At 51.7% G+C, this 17841-nt stretch overlaps 1 protein-coding gene across 1 annotated transcript in view; it reads left to right on the forward strand.

Annotated features, from left to right (window-relative positions):
- Nucleotides 1-17841, forward strand: part of DNAH10 (dynein axonemal heavy chain 10) — a gene marked incomplete at both ends in the record, with an annotated part of 118287 nt that overhangs the window by 45881 nt on the left and 54565 nt on the right. The window contains 13 exons of the mRNA XM_080717600.1: nucleotides 816-934; nucleotides 1345-1503; nucleotides 3406-3541; nucleotides 4505-4627; nucleotides 6829-6963; nucleotides 7241-7457; nucleotides 8562-8681; nucleotides 9686-9831; nucleotides 10900-11052; nucleotides 13033-13293; nucleotides 13868-14040; nucleotides 16096-16189; nucleotides 17046-17213. Of these exons, the coding sequence (XP_080573726.1) occupies nucleotides 816-934; nucleotides 1345-1503; nucleotides 3406-3541; nucleotides 4505-4627; nucleotides 6829-6963; nucleotides 7241-7457; nucleotides 8562-8681; nucleotides 9686-9831; nucleotides 10900-11052; nucleotides 13033-13293; nucleotides 13868-14040; nucleotides 16096-16189; nucleotides 17046-17213 (2004 nt within the window). The remainder of the gene's footprint in view (nucleotides 1-815; nucleotides 935-1344; nucleotides 1504-3405; nucleotides 3542-4504; nucleotides 4628-6828; nucleotides 6964-7240; nucleotides 7458-8561; nucleotides 8682-9685; nucleotides 9832-10899; nucleotides 11053-13032; nucleotides 13294-13867; nucleotides 14041-16095; nucleotides 16190-17045; nucleotides 17214-17841) is intronic.

Consider the following 17841-nt stretch of genomic DNA (forward strand, 5'->3'; position numbering starts at 1 on the left):
GACATTATGATACCAAATGACAGAAGCCGTGTTGTGTCCTACACAGCGAATGTCTGGGTTAGGCAGATCCATGGACGCAGGAAGGAGACTTGTGAGCTGGGTGTGGTGACACACGCCTGTCCTCCCGGTACTTGGGAGGCTCAGACAGGAAGATAGAAGGTTCGAGGTTAGCCTCAGCAACTTAACAAGATTCTCAGCAACCCAGCAAGACCCTGTTTCTAAACAGAAAAATAAAGAGGGGGCAGGGGGGGCATGGCACAGCGGTAGAGCACCCCTGGTTCAATCCCCAGGACCATGAAAACAATTTAAAAAAAGAAAGGACCTGGGTGTGGTGGCGCACACTTGTCATCCCAGAATTTGGGAGGCTGAGACAGGAGGATCGCAGTTTGAGGACAGCCTCAGCTACTTAGGCCCTCCGCAACTCAGTGAGACCCTGTTTCCAAATAAAGAATAAAAAGCAGGGCTGGGGAGTGTAGCTCAGAGGTCGAATGTCCCTGGGTTCCATCCCCAGATCCACAAAAAAAAAAAAAAAAGAAAGAAAGGTGACTATTGGTTGCCAAGAGCTGGGGGAGGGACCAGGGATGGTGAGGAGTGGCCAGTGGGACAGGCAGGCATTTTTGGGGGGCAATGAAAGTGTCCTTAAACCTGGGGGTGGTGTCATGACTCTGTTGACTACTAAAACCCCCACTGGATTGTCCACTTTAAGTGGGTGGCTTCTAAGGCACTTGAGTTATAGCTCAGTAGAACTACTAAAGCATATTAAAAACTATTAACACGATTATTAAAAACTAAAGCTGTCAATGTTGGTCCCACAGGTGGATAAGGTGGTTCAGATGTTCGAGACCATGATGACCCGCCATACCACAATGGTGGTGGGGCCCACGGGAGGAGGCAAGTCCGTGGTCATCAACGCCCTGTGTCAGGCCCAGACCAGGTGAGAGGCACCTCGGGTGAGTCTTGGGGTGTGTCTGCTGGGCAGCATTACCGGGGCCCACTCTGCCCACCAACGTCCTGGTAGGGGATGCTCTTCCTGTGCATGCCTTTTATTATTATTATTATTATTATTATTATTATTATTATTATTTGCACTGGGAATGGAACCCAGGGGCATGCTACCTTGGAGATACAACCCTAGCCCCCTAGCCCTATTTTTTATTCTTTATTTTGAAACAGGGTCTCACTGAGTTGCAAAGGGTCTCACTAAGTAGCTGAGGCTGTCCGTGAACCCGGATCCTCCTGTCTCAGCCCCCAGAATACTAAGATTACAATACTAGGGCCACCACGCCCGGCTCCGAGTACATCTTGTTGGCTGGAGCCACAGCTGAAGTCCCTCCTTTGTTTCAGGCTTGGACTGATGACGAAATTATATATCCTGAACCCCAAAGCTGTGAGTGTCATCGAACTTTACGGCATCCTGGACCCCACCACCCGTGACTGGACGGATGGGGTACTGTCCAACATCTTCCGGGAGATCAACAGGCCTACGGATAAGAAGGAGCGCAAGTGAGCCCTGCTGGGAGGGGGCAGCACTGGGCAAGCGGGCGCTGGACACATGGCTGGACCTCGCAGATGGTGCCCGGGCTGGAGCCTGAGCTCTCGAGGGCCCGGGCCATCTTGGTAGCGCCTCAGTCAGCCGTCAATGTGGCAGGTCCTGGGATTATCCCTGTTTAGTACAGAAAAATCCCCAAGAACTACGGAAGCTAAGAAACTGGAACTGTGTGACAGCCGGGCTGCCTAGTCCTCACTCTCAGCAGGCTAAGCCCAGGACAGGGGCGGCGGGGCGACGTGGAGAGTTCTGGGCTGTGGCTTAACCCCCTGTAGCTGAGGTTGATGGAGCCCTGCTCAGCCCCCTCCATCCCCAGGGAGAAAAGCGCACTGTGGGTGCATCAGGCGACAGGCCCGGGACCTGCTCCTGTGAGACTGCTTTGGGAAACTCGGGGGATGGTCTTGATTTTGTGTGCTAGCCAGATCCCATTGAAAACAAAACCAAAAGCCGGGCGTGGTGACGCACACTTGTAATCCCAGTACCTGGGAGGCTGAGACAGGAGGATCGTGGTTTGTGGCCAGCCTCAGCTACTTAATGAGGCCCTTTGCAACTCAGTGAGACACTGTTTTAAGAAATAAAGAATAAAAAACAGGGCTTGGGGTGTAGCAAAAATAAATAAATAAATAAATAAAAATAAATAAATAAAAATTTAAAAAGATAAATAAAAGCCTCCGAGCGTGATGGCGCACGCATGTAATCCCAGCATTTGGGAGGCTGAGACAGGAAGATCACAGGTTTGCAGCCAGCCTCAGCAACTTAACAAGGCCCCCCACAATTTAGCAAGACCTTGTTTCAAAAATAAAGAATAAAAAATAGGGCTGGGAGTATAGCTCAGAGGTAGAATTCCCCTAGTTTCAATCCCCAGTACCACAAGAAAGAAAGAAAGAAAGAAAGAAAGAAAGAAAGAAAGAGAAAGAAAAAGAGCCTTTAAAATAACAAGCTTGTAAGCCCCTCGCCTGTGGCTTTGGTTGTGGTACTAGAGGTGAACCTGAGGGTATTCTGTCTCTGAGCTACACCCCAGCCCTACTTTTAATCCTCCCTCCCTCCCTCCCTCTTTTTCTTTCTTTCTTTCTTTCTTTCTTTCTTTCTTTCTTTCTTTCTTTCTTTCTTTCTTTCTTTTTCTTTCTGGGTCTGGGGGCAGAACCCAGGGGCATTTGACCTCTGAGCCACAGCCCCTGCCCTATTTTTATTTATTTTCCGGAGGGCCTTCCTAAGTAGCTGAGGCTGTCTGCGAACTGTGATCCTCGGGTCTCAGCCTCCCGAATGCTGGGATGACAAGCGTGCGCCACCACGCCCGGCTATTCTTTATTTTTGAAACAGGGTCTCACTGAGTTGCTGGGTCTCCCTGGCCTGGGTCACTCAGCAAGAAGACCTCTTTTCTCAATTAAAAAAAATACAAAGCACTGGAGGTGTAACTTGGAGGTAGAACACCCCTGGGTTCAATCCCCAGTCCCCCAAGTCCCCCCACCCCTGCACACGAGTGCACACACACACACGCACACACACACGCACACACACACATGCACACGTGCACGCGCAGTGCTAACCAGCCATTGATAATCAACCTCAGACTTAAGAGAAGTCAGGGCGCGGGTGGCGGGATGTGTGTCTGTCTCCACGGGCAGCTACGGCGTCAGTAGATGGTTCCCAGGCAGGAGCGCAGGGCTGTGTGTCAGAACTTCCCAGTTTCTGCAGAGGGAGGAATCCAGATCTTTGTGGAAAGTTCCCTGCATCTTAAGTATCTGTGGCCGACTCCTCCAGGCCCCAAAGCGTGCTGTCGGTCCTGGGCCTGGGGCGGAGGTCGAGTGGGCCCTGGCAGGCCCTGGGCACCCGGGCTCAGCACTCTTCGGTCATCACAGGTATATCTTATTTGATGGCGACGTGGATGCCCTCTGGGTAGAAAACATGAACTCCGTAATGGACGACAACAAGCTGCTGACACTGGCCAACGGCGAGCGCATCAGGCTGCAGGCGCACTGCGCGCTGCTCTTCGAGGCAAGTGGCCGCTGCCAAGGGCGATTCCCAACAGGCTTCTTCCCCTCCCCGTAATTTAAAAAAAAATTTAAAAGCCGGGCGTGGTGGCGCAGTCTTGTCATCCCAGCATTCGGAAGGCTGAGACAGGAGGATCGCGGTGCGCAGCCAGACTCATCTACTTAGTGAGGCCCTCTGCAACTCAGTGAGACCCGGTTTCAAAAAAAAGAATAAAAAGTAGGCCAGGGGGTGTAGCTTGGAGGTCGAATGCCCCTGGGTTCCATCCCCAGACCCGAAAAAAATTTTTTTTTAATGTTGCTGAGCATGGTGGCGCATACCTGGGGTATGGCCTGGAATTCCACCACACCCGGCTTATTCTTTATTTTGAAACAGGGTCTCACTGAGTTGCAAAGGGCCACACTCAGTAGCTGAGGCTGTCAACGAACCGCGACCCTCCCGTCTCAGTCTCCCAAGTGCTGGGATTACAAGTATGTGCCACCACGCCCAGCTTATATAATTTTATTTTATTTATTTATTTATTTATTTATTTATTTATTTATTTATTTATTTATTGTGGTACCAGGGATGGACTCCAGGGGCATTGCACCTCCGAGCTACAACCCCAGCCCTGTTTTTTAGTCTTTTTATTTTTGAAACAGGGTCTCACTGATTTGTGAAGGGCCTTGCTAAGTACCTGAGGCTATTTGTGAACCATGATCCTCAGGTCTCTGCCTCCTGAGTGCTGGGATGACAAGCGTGGGCCACCACACCCGGCCGTATCATTTTATAGTAAGGAAAAACTTAAAAAAACTTAGATAAGAGATTCTTGTCTCATCGTGCCTCCAAGCATCTCACTGAAAGCAACCCACAGTTTCCAGTTAAAAGCCTCGGAGCTGTGTGGCTTTGGTGTGGCATGGATCGTAAGCCCTTGTGAAGGCTTTGCAGGAACTCGTAGACACGAGTGATGTTCTTTCTCTCTCTCTCCAGGTTGGGGATTTACAGTACGCCTCCCCCGCCACTGTGTCTCGGTGTGGGATGGTGTACGTGGACCCGAAGAACTTGAAATACCAACCGTACTGGAAAAAGTGGGTCCGTCAAATACAAAACAAGGTGAAACCGCTTTCCAAAATCAAGCAGTTGTTCTTGGTGGAGGCTCGTAGTTGAAGGCAGGTTCATGGTTGAAGGTGCGACCTTGTCTTTGACCTACCACTGTGTTTGAGCACAGACAGGATGAAACTATGGCAGACACGCTTACCCGATTTCAGATGATTCACACTGGTCCACACGGGTTCACACCGATTCACACCGGTGGGATGGGTAGTGATTCTGACAATCTGGACCAGGGGTTGATAAACTTTCCCTGCAAAGGGGCAGATAGTGTTTCACTCTTTTTTTTTTTTTAGTTTTGGTATTGGAGATTGAACCCTGGGGCATTATAGGAGCTCCCTGCTCCAGGGGCATTCTACCTCCCAGTTACACCCTCAGCCCTATTATATTTTTATTGTGAAACAGGGTCTCACTAGGTTGATGAGAATCTCACTACTTGCTGAGGCTGTCATCAAATCTGTGATCCTCCTGCCTCAGCCTCAAGTACTGGGATTATAGGCATGTGCCACCATGCCCGGCTCCTGGCCTTTTTTTTTTTTTAAATCTTTATATTGAAACAGGATCTCGTTATATTGCAAAGGGTCTCGCTATGTTGCTGAGGCTGGCCTCGAACCTGCAATCCTCTGTCCCAGCCTCCCAAGTATTTAACCCTTTGTGGTTCATATGGTTTCCTTTGTACCGCTTGATTCTGTTCTTGTGGGATAAATACCGCCACACAGTGCCAAGAGGAGTCTATTTACAGAAACAGGTGGCGGGCGCTGTTGGGCTAATAGCTTGCCGCCCATGGTCTAGACCAGCCCAGTTACCGAGAGACAGGAGCTGCACGATCCTTGTACTTTTGCTAGACCGGGCGAGTCACAGTGTATGATTGAGATGTGGTGGTTTCTGTTGGCCCCAGACCATGTGATGTATTGCACGGCTGCTCAAAAGGTGAATTATCTTAGCCCAACACGGTGGCGCACATCTGTAATCCTGGTACTTGGGAGACTGAGACAGGAGGATCGCAGGTTCCAGGCCAGCCTCAACAACTTAGCAAGGTTCTTGAGAAATTTAGTGAGACTGCTTAAAAATTTAAAAAAGTTAGCCGGGCGTGGTGGCACACGCTTGTAATCCCCGCACTTGGGAGGCAGAGACAGGAGGATCGCGCAGGTTCGAAGCCAGCCACGTGCGCTGGCTTAGGAGACCCTGTTTCCAAATAAAATGTAAACATTGGTCTGGGAGTGTAGCCTGGAGGTAGAAGGGCTTCCAGGAACCTCAGTACCACCAAAAAAAAATTTTTTTTAAGTTAAAAATAGGGCTAGGGGTATAGTTGGGCTGTGGAATGCCCCTGGGTTCAGCCTCTAGTACCCCAAATAAAGAAATAAACAGGGTAAATTGTCTTAATAGGTTTTGTTGAAAGGGGTAGAGATGGATGGAGCGTCATATGCAGGGTCACAAACAGGGAACGGCTTGACCACACCCGGGGCACCAGGACCACATTCTCCAAGGGTCACAGGAGGCCTGCGTGTATTTCTATAAGGGTCACTAGGCTGCTGGCCAATTAGAAAGCAGGACATGGTCACCCCAGAGAAGGGAAAACCCAGGGAAACAGGACCACGTGAGGTGCTGGCATAAGAGAGGGTCGACTGAGGGCCCCGGGTGGGCATCGATGCCCTGATAGGGGAGTGCTCTGCTAATTTCCACCCTGCTTGAGGACTTCACGTCACCTCTGAGATGACCGTCCCCATTCCTGCCAAATGGAACCGTAACCTCCTCTCTAGCATCCCAGAGCTGGAGTTCACCCTGTGGTCTCAGAATGAACTAGAAGTGTATCTTAAATCTCTATAAACCTAAGGCCCAGGGTTTCCTACCCTGCCAAATTCATCATGTATCCGCTATTTTCTCTCACCCTCCTTTGGTCAAGAAGGCCTTTTTGAGCCGGGTGTGGTGGCGCACGCCTCTAATCCCAGGGAGGCTGAAACCAGGAGGATTAGGAGTTCAAGGCCAGCCTCAACAACTTAGCAAGACTCTCGGCTATCTAGCGAGGCCCTGTTTCCAAATAAGAAAATAAAGTAGGGCTGGAGGTGCAGCTTGGAGGTAGACTCCCCCTGGTCCAATCCCTGGTGGCACAAAAAACCAAAAACAATAAACGGAGGGCCTTTCTGTGAACTTTCATGTATACAAATGAACCTCTGGAAGCACTCTGGACGCCTGCTCTTTCCCAGGCAGAGCAGAGAGACCTAAACAACCTCTTTGAGAAGTACGTGCCCTACCTCATCGACGTGATAGTGGAGGGGATAGTGGACGGACGGCAAGGGGAGAAACTGAAGACCATAGTGCCCCAGACAGACCTCAATATGGTAAGACAGCAAAACTGCGGTGAGACCGACCCACGGCGGGCTCGTCTGGGGAGCCAAGATGCCGAAGAGGTCGGCCAGAACATGACAGGCGGGTGTTGAACGGGGAGACGCGTGTGTCTGTAACCCTGTGCAATCAAGACTGTTGGGCTCCACTTGTCTAAACCAATATGGCGGCCAAACGTTCCCATCTCTCTGGGATTCAGGCATTCAGGATCCTACCCAGGGATGTGTGTGTAAGTCATCTAGGAACTGAGCCAGATATTCTCCCGCGAACCAGGTCACCCAGTTGACCAAGATGCTGGATGCGCTGCTGGAAGGAGAGGTGGAGGACCCTGACCTGCTGGAGTGCTACTTCCTGGAGGCGCTGTACTGCTCGCTGGGCGCCTCCTTGCTGGAGGACGGAAGGGCTAAGTTTGACGAATGCATCAAGCGCATTGCTTCCCTGCCCACTGCGGACACGGAAGAGGTTTGGGCCAGACCCGGGGAGCTGCCAGGTAGAGACCACACAGTGGGCTTCGGGGGAGGCGTGCAGGGGCACGAGCTTGCTTTTCTCGATTTCTTTCTCTTTTTTGTGGTACTAGGGATGAAACCCAGGAACATTCTACCTCTGAGCTACAACTCCAGCCCTATTTTTTATTCTTTATTTTGAAACAGGGTCTTACTGAGTTGCAAAGGGCCTCACTAAGTAGCTGAGGCTGTCTGCGAACCCTCTTTCAAAAAATAAAAATAAGCCGGGTGTGGTGGTACACGCTTGTAATCCCCACAGTTGGGAGGCGAGACAGGAGGATCGCTAGCCTCAGCTACTTAGTGAGGCCCTTTGCAACCCAGTGAGACTTTCAAAATAAAGAATTAAAAAAAAAAAAAAAACTAGGGCTGGGGGTATTGCTCAAGGTAGAATGCCCCTAGGTTCCATCCCTAGTACTGAAAATAAAATCAGTTTGGGGGTGTGGCTCAGAGGTGGAATGCCCCTGGATTCAGTCTCCCTACTGCAACATAAAAAAAAAAAGTAGGCGCCCTTATGGGGCTCCCGTTGTACTTTCCGCGTTACAGAACTCAGTGTCTGCCCTGAGGCTGTCTGTCGGCCTCTGCGTACCCCACCTCAACACCCCCTGCTGCGAGGCCTGGGACTGGGCTCGTGGTCCCCGCTGTGTCCCTAGGGAAGGACTCACAAGGTGGCCAGTGCGCCGGTAGCATTAGTTCAAAATACTCAACATCTAACCGGGCGAGGTGGCGCACACCTGTCATCCCAGGACTTGGGAGGCTGGGACGGGAGGCTCGCAGGTTCGAGGACAGCCTCAGCAAGAAGTGAGACTCTCAACAACCTAGCGAGACCCTGTTTCAAATAAAAATAAAATAGGACTGGGGGTGTAGCGCGCGCACGCACACACATCAGTCAACATCTGGCCTGGCCAGGGAACAGGTTGCCTTAATCCAAAGAACTCAGAAAGAACCTGGTCAGTGGCGGGGGCGCGATTCCATGCTCAAGGTGGTGTCTGGGGAGTTGAGGAAGAGGCGGGGTCTGTCCGTTTCAGGCTGGTGCCGGCACCGCTCCCGCGCCCTGCCTACGGTAGAGGCGACGCTGGTCTTTTTCGCTGCAGGTCAGCTTCCAACCATGTTTGACTTCCACTTCGATCACAAACGGAGCCAGTGGGTCCCATGGAGTAAATTGGTCCCGGAGTACGTGCACGACCACGGGAGGAAGTTCATCGACATCCTGGGTCAGTGAAGCCGAGCCCCTCCCTGCTCCTAGGTGTGAGAGCGCCCCGGGTACCCCCGTTTCCTTGGCAACACATCAGGGCTAAACACCCTCAGTGGGGCCGGGCGTGGTGGCACACACTGGTAAGCCCAGTACTTGGGAGGCTGAGGCAGGAGGATTGCAGGTTTGAGGACAGCCTCAGCAACTCAGTGAGGCTCTCTGTGCAACTTAATGAGACCCTTTTCCAGATAAAAAATAAAATAGGGCTGGGGGTTTAGGTCAAAGTAGAGGGCCCCTGGGTTCAATCCCCAGCACCACGCACACTCACAAATAATGTGCCAGCGTGGGAATGAGTGGTCCAGACCGGATTTTGTAGTTAAAAATTCTCTTCAGAGGAAGCTGTTGCGCAGGAAACCAGGTCCTACAGTATTTAATTGGTGTAAGCAACCAAGAAGTGGAGTCGTTAACACCCAGGTGTAAATCGGAATTGGTGCTTGAAACACTCTGGAAGCACCGAACCTGGTCCGCGGTGATAATCACACAGCTGTAGACGTGTAACCAGTTCATCAAATTGGACACTTAAGCCGGGCGTGGCGGCGCGTGCCTGCAATCTCAGTACTTGGGAGACTGAGACGGGGATTTCAGGTTTGAAGCCGGCCCCAGGAACTTAGTGAGGCCCTCAGCCACCCAGTGAGACCCTGTTTCAAAATACAAAATTACATAGGGCTGGTGGTATAGCTCAGAGGTAGAAAGCCCCCGGGTTCAATTCCCAGAACCACCAAAAAAGAAAAAAAATTAGACACTTAAAGTGGGTGATGTTATAGCAAGATATAGTTCAATAAAGCCAAGAAAAACGATGGTTGGGGTATGAGCCCCTGAGGAGGAGGTTTTACCCCTACTTCATGTTCTTGGGGTCACGGCTCGGCTTTTGCTGATGGTCTCTGTGGGATTCGCGGGCTGCCGTGACAGCCCCGAGCTCACCCTCCGCCGCGGAGCGCCCGCGACGGTTCCCGTCATGTCTCCTAGTTCACACGGTGGATACGACCCGCACCACCTGGATACTGGAGCAAATGGTTAAAATCAAGCACCCCGTTATTTTTGTGGGCGAATCTGGTACTTCTAAGACAGCCACGACCCAGAACTTCCTCAAACATCTGAACGAAGACTTGAACGTAAGCCGTTATGTGTATCAGCTATCTACTGCCACGTAACAAATTGTCCAGCACGCAACAGGCACAACTTAACACCACAGGCAGAGGGGTCAATGGCAGCCCTGCTTCAGGGTCTCTGAGGCTGTCTTCATTACGCTGGATGAGTGGGGGAGGGCTCAGTTATCTGAAGGCTGGACTGGGGCTGAGGACCCTCTTCCAAGATGGCCAGAGTGGGTCTCTCTAAGGGTGCTTGAGTATGCTTGTCTTAATCTGTTGCCATAATAAAATACCCGAGACCAGGTAGTTTATAAAGAAGGGGAGTTTATTTATAGACTCACAGTTCTGGAGACAGGCAAATCCCAGGCTCTGGCCTCCTGTGTGGGCCCTCTGGCTGCTTCCGCTGCTCCCACTGGCCCAGCCGTCAAAGGGGCTCCTGGAGGCCACGTGGGTTCTGCGGCATGGAGGGGCCAGGGGAGCTCTGCACCGGCCACTGTAGGGGACGAGCGCAGGACTGGGCTGCTCTGCCGTGGATGCCAAGCCCACTTAGGTTCACATATTTAGGTTTAACAGTGTCAGAGCAGGAAGTGCAGAGACACTGTTTCAAAATAAAGAATAAAATATTGGGCTCGGGACATAGCTTGGAGGTCGAATGTCCCTGGGAAAGGTCGAATGTCCCTGGGCTCAATCACCAGGCTTGCAAAAAAAAAAAAAAAAAAAGAAAAGAAAAAAATCATCTCAGGTGAGAGAGAAGATGGTCTGAGCTTGTGGTCTCTGAGCTAGAACCGTGCTCTAGAGCCGACACCCGGCCCGGCCTGATTTCCCTCCGCCGTGCCGTCCGAGGCCCAGGTTGCACAATCCATTCTTGGCGGCTCATACAACCTTGCCAAGAGGGAAAAGAAATTCTTGGCCTTTGCACATTAATAATAATAATAATAATAATAATAATAATAATAAAGCCCAGATGCACATTGGGTCCCAAAAGCCTGAGTACAGGGGCCAGCAAGCGTGCAGCAGAAGCTTGCAGTCAAACACTGGCAGTGGCGGGCGCAGGAGGCTGGCAGCCTGAGCCCGTCTCTCTCTATGTTTCAGATCGTGTTAATGGTCAACTTCTCCTCCCGTACCACGTCCATGGACATCCAGAGGAATCTAGAAGCCAACGTGGAAAAGCGGACCAAAGACACGTACGGGCCGCCCATGGGCAAGCGCCTGCTGGTCTTCATGGACGACATGAACATGCCTAAGGTTGGAGGGGCAGCCTGCGTGTGTGCGTGCGCGTGCGTGCGTGTGCAGAGTGTGAGAGGGAGCCCCCGTCTTGAGCGCTGCGGCCTGGTGTCCACCCGGAGCCGGCCTCCGTCTCTGCGGGCGACAGCAGGCAGCCTTCGCCTCCAGGTGGCGATGCCTGGCAAGGGGTCTGCGGCGAACTCGACTGGCTAATAGTGCTGTTCTCGCTTGAGTACGCGGGACGCGTCCCAAGAACCCCTCGGGATTAGCTTGGGAAGGGAACCGTTAGCAGCATCGTGAGTGTGTTTGTTTCTTAGCATATTGGAGAAGTTTTTTTGTGTGTATGTGGGCTGGGGAGCTACTGGGGGTTAAATTCAGGGGCATTCCACCTCTGAGCACACTCGCAGCCCTCTTTTTTATTCTTTATTTTGAAACAGGGTCTCTTTAAGCTGCAGAAGGTCTCGCTAAGTTGCTGAGGCTGGCCTTGAACCTGTGATCCTCCTGTCTCAGCCTCCTAGGTACTGGGATTACAAGTGTGCACCACCACGCCCGGCTTCCACTGGAGCTTAAGTTTGTATCATTTTACAGAACCATGTTTTTCTGAGAAAACCATCTTACAGAGGGCAGCGTGCAAAACTGGATCCATCTGTCCATCCCTCCGTAGACCCGAGTAGCCACTTATCCATCCCCCATATATTTAGTCATGTATTTACCTGTGGTTCTATTTATCCATCTCTCTCTCTGTTGATCTCTCTATACATTTATGCATCTACTCACCTTTAGCCTATTCATCCATTCATAGCTTCTATTCATCCATCTTTCTATCTACCCATTCATTAATCTATCTGTCCATCCATCCACCCATCTGTCTATCCATCTCTGCTTATCTAGCCATCCCTCCCTCCACATGTCTAGTTACCTATTTGTATATTATTCCATCCATCCATCCATCCAGCCAGCCAGCCATTCATATACTCACTCACCTATTCGCATATTATTTTATTTATCTGCCCATCTATCAGGCCCTCTCTCCACCCATCCATCTGTCCATCCTTCCCCTCTAAATGTCATTCCATCCATAACTGTATTCACTCATCCATCTATATATGTATTAATTCATCCATAACTGCATCAGTTTATCCATCCGTCCGTCCATCCATCCATCCGTCCGTCCATCCATCCGTCCATCCATCTATCCGTCCATCCATCCGTCCATAAAGGTATCCATCCATCCATAAATGTATCAGGGCATGGTGACGCACACTTGTCATCCCAGCATTCGGGAGGCTGAGACAGGAGGATCGCAGTTTGCGGCCAGCCTCAGCTACTTAGTGAGGCCCTTTGCAACTCAGGGAGATCCTCTTTCAAAATAAAGAATAAAAAATAGGGATGGGGGTGGGGCTTGGAAGTAGAATGCCCCTGGCTTCCATTCCCAGCACGGCAAATATATATATATATATATATATATATATATATATATATAAAGAATAAAAAATAGGTCTGGGGTTTAGCTTGGAAGTAGAATGGCCCTGGGTTCCATTCCCAGTACTGCAAAAAAAAAAGCATCCATCTATCCATCCATCCATCCATCATCCACCCATCCATCCATCATCCATCCATCCATCCATCATCCATCCATCCATCCATCATCCATCCATCTATCCATCCATCCGCCCATCCACCCATCAGTGTATCTCCCCATCCACCCACCCATCTCTGCATCCCTCAACCCACCCCCCAGGCTATGGCCTCCCTGTACCCAGCGCCTCTCAGGGGGCTGGTGTTACGCAGCGCGCAAACCCGCGCCATCTCTGCCTTCACGGAGCTTATGAAGTCTCACGAGGGAGTCAGGCCTTTTTAAAAATAATGAACATATAATTGCAAACTTCACGGAGGCCCGGGCACCTCCAGCCGGGACCCCCGTGAGAGCGCGGAGGCGGGCGGCTCGGGCCTCCGGGCTCCGCTGCGTGACACGCTTTTCTCTTAAAAATATAAACGAAGGTGGACGAGTACGGCACGCAGCAGCCCATCGCCTTGCTGAAGCTGCTGCTGGAAAAAGGCTTCCTGTACGACCGCGGGAAGGAGCTGAACTGCAAGAGCATCCGCGACCTCGGCTTCATGGCCGCCATGGGCAAGGCCGGCGGGGGCCGCAACGAGGTGGACCCGCGCTTCCTCTCGCTCTTCAGCGTCTTCAACATGCCCTTCCCTTCCGAGGAGTCTCTGCACCTCATCTACTCGTCCATCCTCAAAGGCCACACCTCGGTGACTTGACTTGAGTTAGAAACACAGCCTGGGAATGCTGCTGGGGAGGAACTGTGCACGCCTAGAAATCGCGGGGCTTGGGAGGCCAAGACAGGAGGATAGCAGGCTGGAGGCCGGCCTTGCCATTTGTGTGTGTGTGTGTGTGTGTGTGTGTGTGTGTGTGTGTGTGTGGTACTGGAGGTCGGAGGATCATGGTTTGGGGACAGCCTCAACTACTTAGTGAGGCCCTTTACAACTCAATGAGACCCTGTTTCAAAATAAAGAATAAAAAATAGGGCTGGGGGTATAGCTCAGAGAAAGAACACCCCTGGGTTCAATCCCTACTACCACAATCAAACAAACAGTTCCGAGGCACCAACTGTGTAACCGTGTTGAGCAACCGCCCCTAATATGTAGCCTCACTAAGTCGCTGAGGCTGGCCTCGAATCTGCGAACCGCCTCTGCCAGCCTCCCAAGCCCTGGGATTCCAGTTGTGCGCGACCACGCTGGGCCGCTTGTTTCCTTTATGGCTGGACGCGCCGTGTGCCTCGTCTGCTCGGCCGTTGATGGACCCTGGGGGCCCTCTTGTTTCTAGAACTTCCACGAGAGCATCATAGCCGTGAGCAGCAAGCTGACGTCCTGTACCTTAGCGCTTTACAAAAACATTGTTCAGGACCTGCCCCCCACCCCGTCCAAGTTCCACTACATCTTCAATCTCCGTGACCTCTCGCGGGTTTTTAACGGTCTCGTCCTCACTAACTCGGAGCGGTGAGTTCGTTTTGTCTTACTAAGACACACCCTGTGGGCATGTGGCTTCTCTTATTAAGAGAGAAGACTTGCCGGGCGTGGTGGCGCACGCTTGTCATCCCAGCATTTGGGAGGCTGAGACGGGAGGATTGCTGTTCGAGGACAGCCTCAGCTACTTAGTGAGGCCCTCTGCAACTCAGTGAGACCCTGGTTCAAAATAAAGAATAAAAAATAGGGCTGGGGGTGTAGCTCAGAGGTAGAATGCCCCTGGGTTCCACTCGCAGTACCTAAAAAGAAAAAAAAAGACTTATCAATGAATTTGATGGGTCAAGATGTTGACTGAGCTGGATGTGGTGGCACGCACCCAGCATCCCAGTATTTGCGAGTCTGGGACAGGAGGATCGTAGGTTTGCGGTCAGCCTCAGCAGCTTGGCAAGGCCCTCAGCAACTTAGTGAGATCCTGTTGCCAAATAAAAAATAAAATAGGACTGGAGGTATAGCTTAGAGGTAGACTGTTCCTGGGTACAATCCCCAGCGCCACACAAAAACAAAACAAACAAAAATAAAACAAAAGAAATCAATTAATTACCCAGTGTCTTTGCATACTGTTAAAAAAGAGATCCGTGCTTGGCTTCAAGCCGGGGGTGGTGGCATACAACTCTAATCCCAGGACTTGGGAGGCTGAGATAGGAGGATGGAGATTCGAGGCCAGCCTCAGCAACTTAGCAAGCCCCTCAGCAACTTAGTGAGATCTTGTTTCAAAATGAAAAATAAAAAGGGCTAGGTTGTGCAGCTCAGCTGTAGAACAGACCTGGGTTCAGTGCTCAGCACCACGAAACTAAAGCGCTACAACAACAAAACCAGATGTGTGTCTATACCTGAGCATCTGCTTTAATCTACAGAATGCGTAAGTGTGATCACGCAAACTCTAGTTAGCAGCCAGTGAAATATTAGGAAACGAGGGAAGGACTTGGCCTGGCCGCCCTGGCCCTGGGGGCCGGGGGTCTGCGGGAGTCCAGGGGGGCAGCCCGGCCGGCGCCCAGGTGCTGTGACCGCTCTTTGCCAGAAACTGGGGAAAGTACCGGAGCTGGGGCCAGACGGTGTGTGGGTTCAGAGAAAAAGGAGCCACCGTGGTCCCCAAACTCCCTTCTGATCCAGCGGGAGGGGCGGGTGCGCTCAGGCCCTCGCTTGAGGTCACCTGTGCTATTAACAGAGATGTAACTTCTCTTCCCTACGATGGGGTAAGTTTTGGGAGATGGCTCTATGGCCTTTGCATTTAATTTGTTAGTGTCCGTTTAGATTTCTTTTTCTTTTTTTTTCTTTGTTTATTTATTTATTTATTTATTTTTGGTGGTACTGGGGGTGGAACCCAGGAGAATTCTACCTCTGAGCTATACTCTGAGACCTATTTTATTTTATTTTATTTTTATGATATTGGGGATTGAGTCCAGGGGCGTTCTACCTCTGGGCTACACCCCCAGCCCTATTTTTTATTCTTTATTTTGAAACAGGGTCTCACTGAGTTGCAAGGGGCCTCACTAAGTAGCTGAGGCTGTCCGCGAACTGTGATCCTCCTGTCTCAGCCTCCCAAATGCTGGGATTACAAGCGTGCGCCACCACGCCCGGCTCTATTTTATTTTTACTTTGAACCAAGGTCTCGCTAGGTTGATGAGAGTCTCTGTACTTGCTGAGGCTGACCCCCTTGACCCTGCGATCCTCCTGTCTCAGCCTCTCAAGTACCGAGATCACAGGTATGTGCCACCGTGCCCAGATCCCCAGCCCAATTTTTTCTTTTTATTTTGAGACAGGGTCTCACTAAGTTGCAGAGAGCCTCACTAAGTTACTGAGGCTGGCCGTGAACCTGCAATCCTCTTGTCTCAGGCTCCCAGTGACTGGGGTTACAAGCGTGCACCACCACGCCGGCTCCTGTTAGATTTTACTAAGCTGAGAACAGGGACGAGAAATGGCGATGGCTTGTGGGCTCCGTGCTGCCCCTCTGCCGCCCCTGGCAGCTGGTGGTGGAGCCCACCGGTCTCTAGAGGCCTTGGAGGCTGAGCCTGACCCCTCTGCCCGTAGGTTCCAGACCGTGGCCCAGATGGTGAGAGTCTGGAGGAACGAGTGTCTGAGGGTTTTCCATGACCGACTAATCAACGAAGTGGACAAGGAGCTGGTCAGTACTCGGAGCCGGTGTAGGACGCGGGTGGGAGAGTTCCTCTCTGAGTAAAAGACACAAGCAGAGTTGAGCACCACGGTGGCCCACGCCTGTAATCCCGGTCCTTAGGAGGCTGAGATAGGAGGATCGCAGGTTTGAGGACAGCCTCAGCAAATAGTGAGACTCTCAGCAACCCAGCAAGACCCTGGTTCAAAATTCAAAATAAAAATAAGTCAGGTCGCCGGGCGTGGCGGCGCATGCTTGTCATCCCAGCATTTGGGAGTCAGACTGGAGGATCGCGGTTCGCAGATAGCGTCAGCTACTTAGTGAGGCCCTCTGCAACTCAGTGAGACCCTGTTTCAAAATAAAGAATAAAAAATAGGGCTGGGGCTGTAGCTTGGAGGTCAAATGTCCATGGGTTCCGTCCCCAGACCCGCAAAAAAAAAAGTCAGGTCTGGGAGTGGATGTAGCTCAGAGTTAGACTCCCTCTGGGTTCAATCTCCAGTACCGAAAGAAAGAAAGAAAGAAAGAAAGAAAGCAAGCAAGCAAGCATAGCCAGGCACCACAGTAATCCCAGTTCTTTGGAGGCGGAGACGGGAGGATCGCAATTTAGCAATTTAGCCAGACCTCATTTCCAAATAAATAAAATATAAAAGAACAGGGAGAGGGTGCAACTCAGAGGTAGGATACTTCTGGGGTCAATATCAGAAACAAAACAAGCCAACAAACCCCTCGCCACAAAGACATGGAAAAGCCCGTGTACATTTTGCATAGAACACGACTTGCGGCAAGTCGGGCCGTGATGACGCGGGCGGGCGGGCGGGCTGGGAGGCTCTGCCGGGCTTCCCGGCCCTTACGCGATCCGCGCCTCAAGGTCCAGGAGCACATCGGGAAGCTGGTCGTGGAGGACTTCAGCCAGGACGCGGAGCTGGTGATGAGGGACCCCATCCTGTTCGGGGACTTCCGGCTGGCCCTGCACGAAGGGGAGACGCGCGTCTACGAAGACATCCAGGACTACGAGGCGGCCAAGGCCCTGTTCCAGGTGCGAGGGTGGCGCCCGTCCCCGGCTCGCGTCACAGGTCCCCGCTCGCCTGCTCGGGGCTGACCCGTGGGCTCGTGCCCACTCCACTCAGAGGCTTCCACATCTGAAATCGGCTTGGACTCGCTGCCGGCCCCTCGAAACCCAGCAGATGGAAATCCTAATGGTGAACACTAAATTTAGACCGGCCAGTTTAAATTCAGCACATGTGATTTGATGAAGTCAATGATATTTGTAGAAAAGAAAAATCTCTCTTTCCTCCACTCCTCATCTCTCCTGGGCAAAAGGAGAGAGTCCGCTCCTTAAAGTCCAGCAATTCTAAGCCGGGCGTGGTGGCGCACGCTCGTCATCCCAGCACTTGAGAGGCTGAGGCAGGGGGATCATGGTTCGCGGCCAGCCTCAGCTACTCAGTGAGGCCCTCTGCAATTCAGTGAGATCCTGTTTCAAAATACAGAATAAAAAATAAGACTGGGCGTGTAGCTCAGAGGTAGAGTTCTCCTTGGTTCCATCTCCAGTACCCCCCCAAAAAACCAGCAATTCTGCTGGGCGTGGTGGTGCACACTTGTAATCCCCGCGTTTGGGAGGCGGAGACAGGAGGATCACGCTGGTTAGGAGCCAGCCTTGCCGGCTT

Source organism: Muscardinus avellanarius (assembly GCF_963383645.1).
Source record: "Muscardinus avellanarius genome assembly, chromosome: 21".
In the NCBI taxonomy this organism is placed as follows: domain Eukaryota; kingdom Metazoa; phylum Chordata; class Mammalia; order Rodentia; family Gliridae; genus Muscardinus; species Muscardinus avellanarius.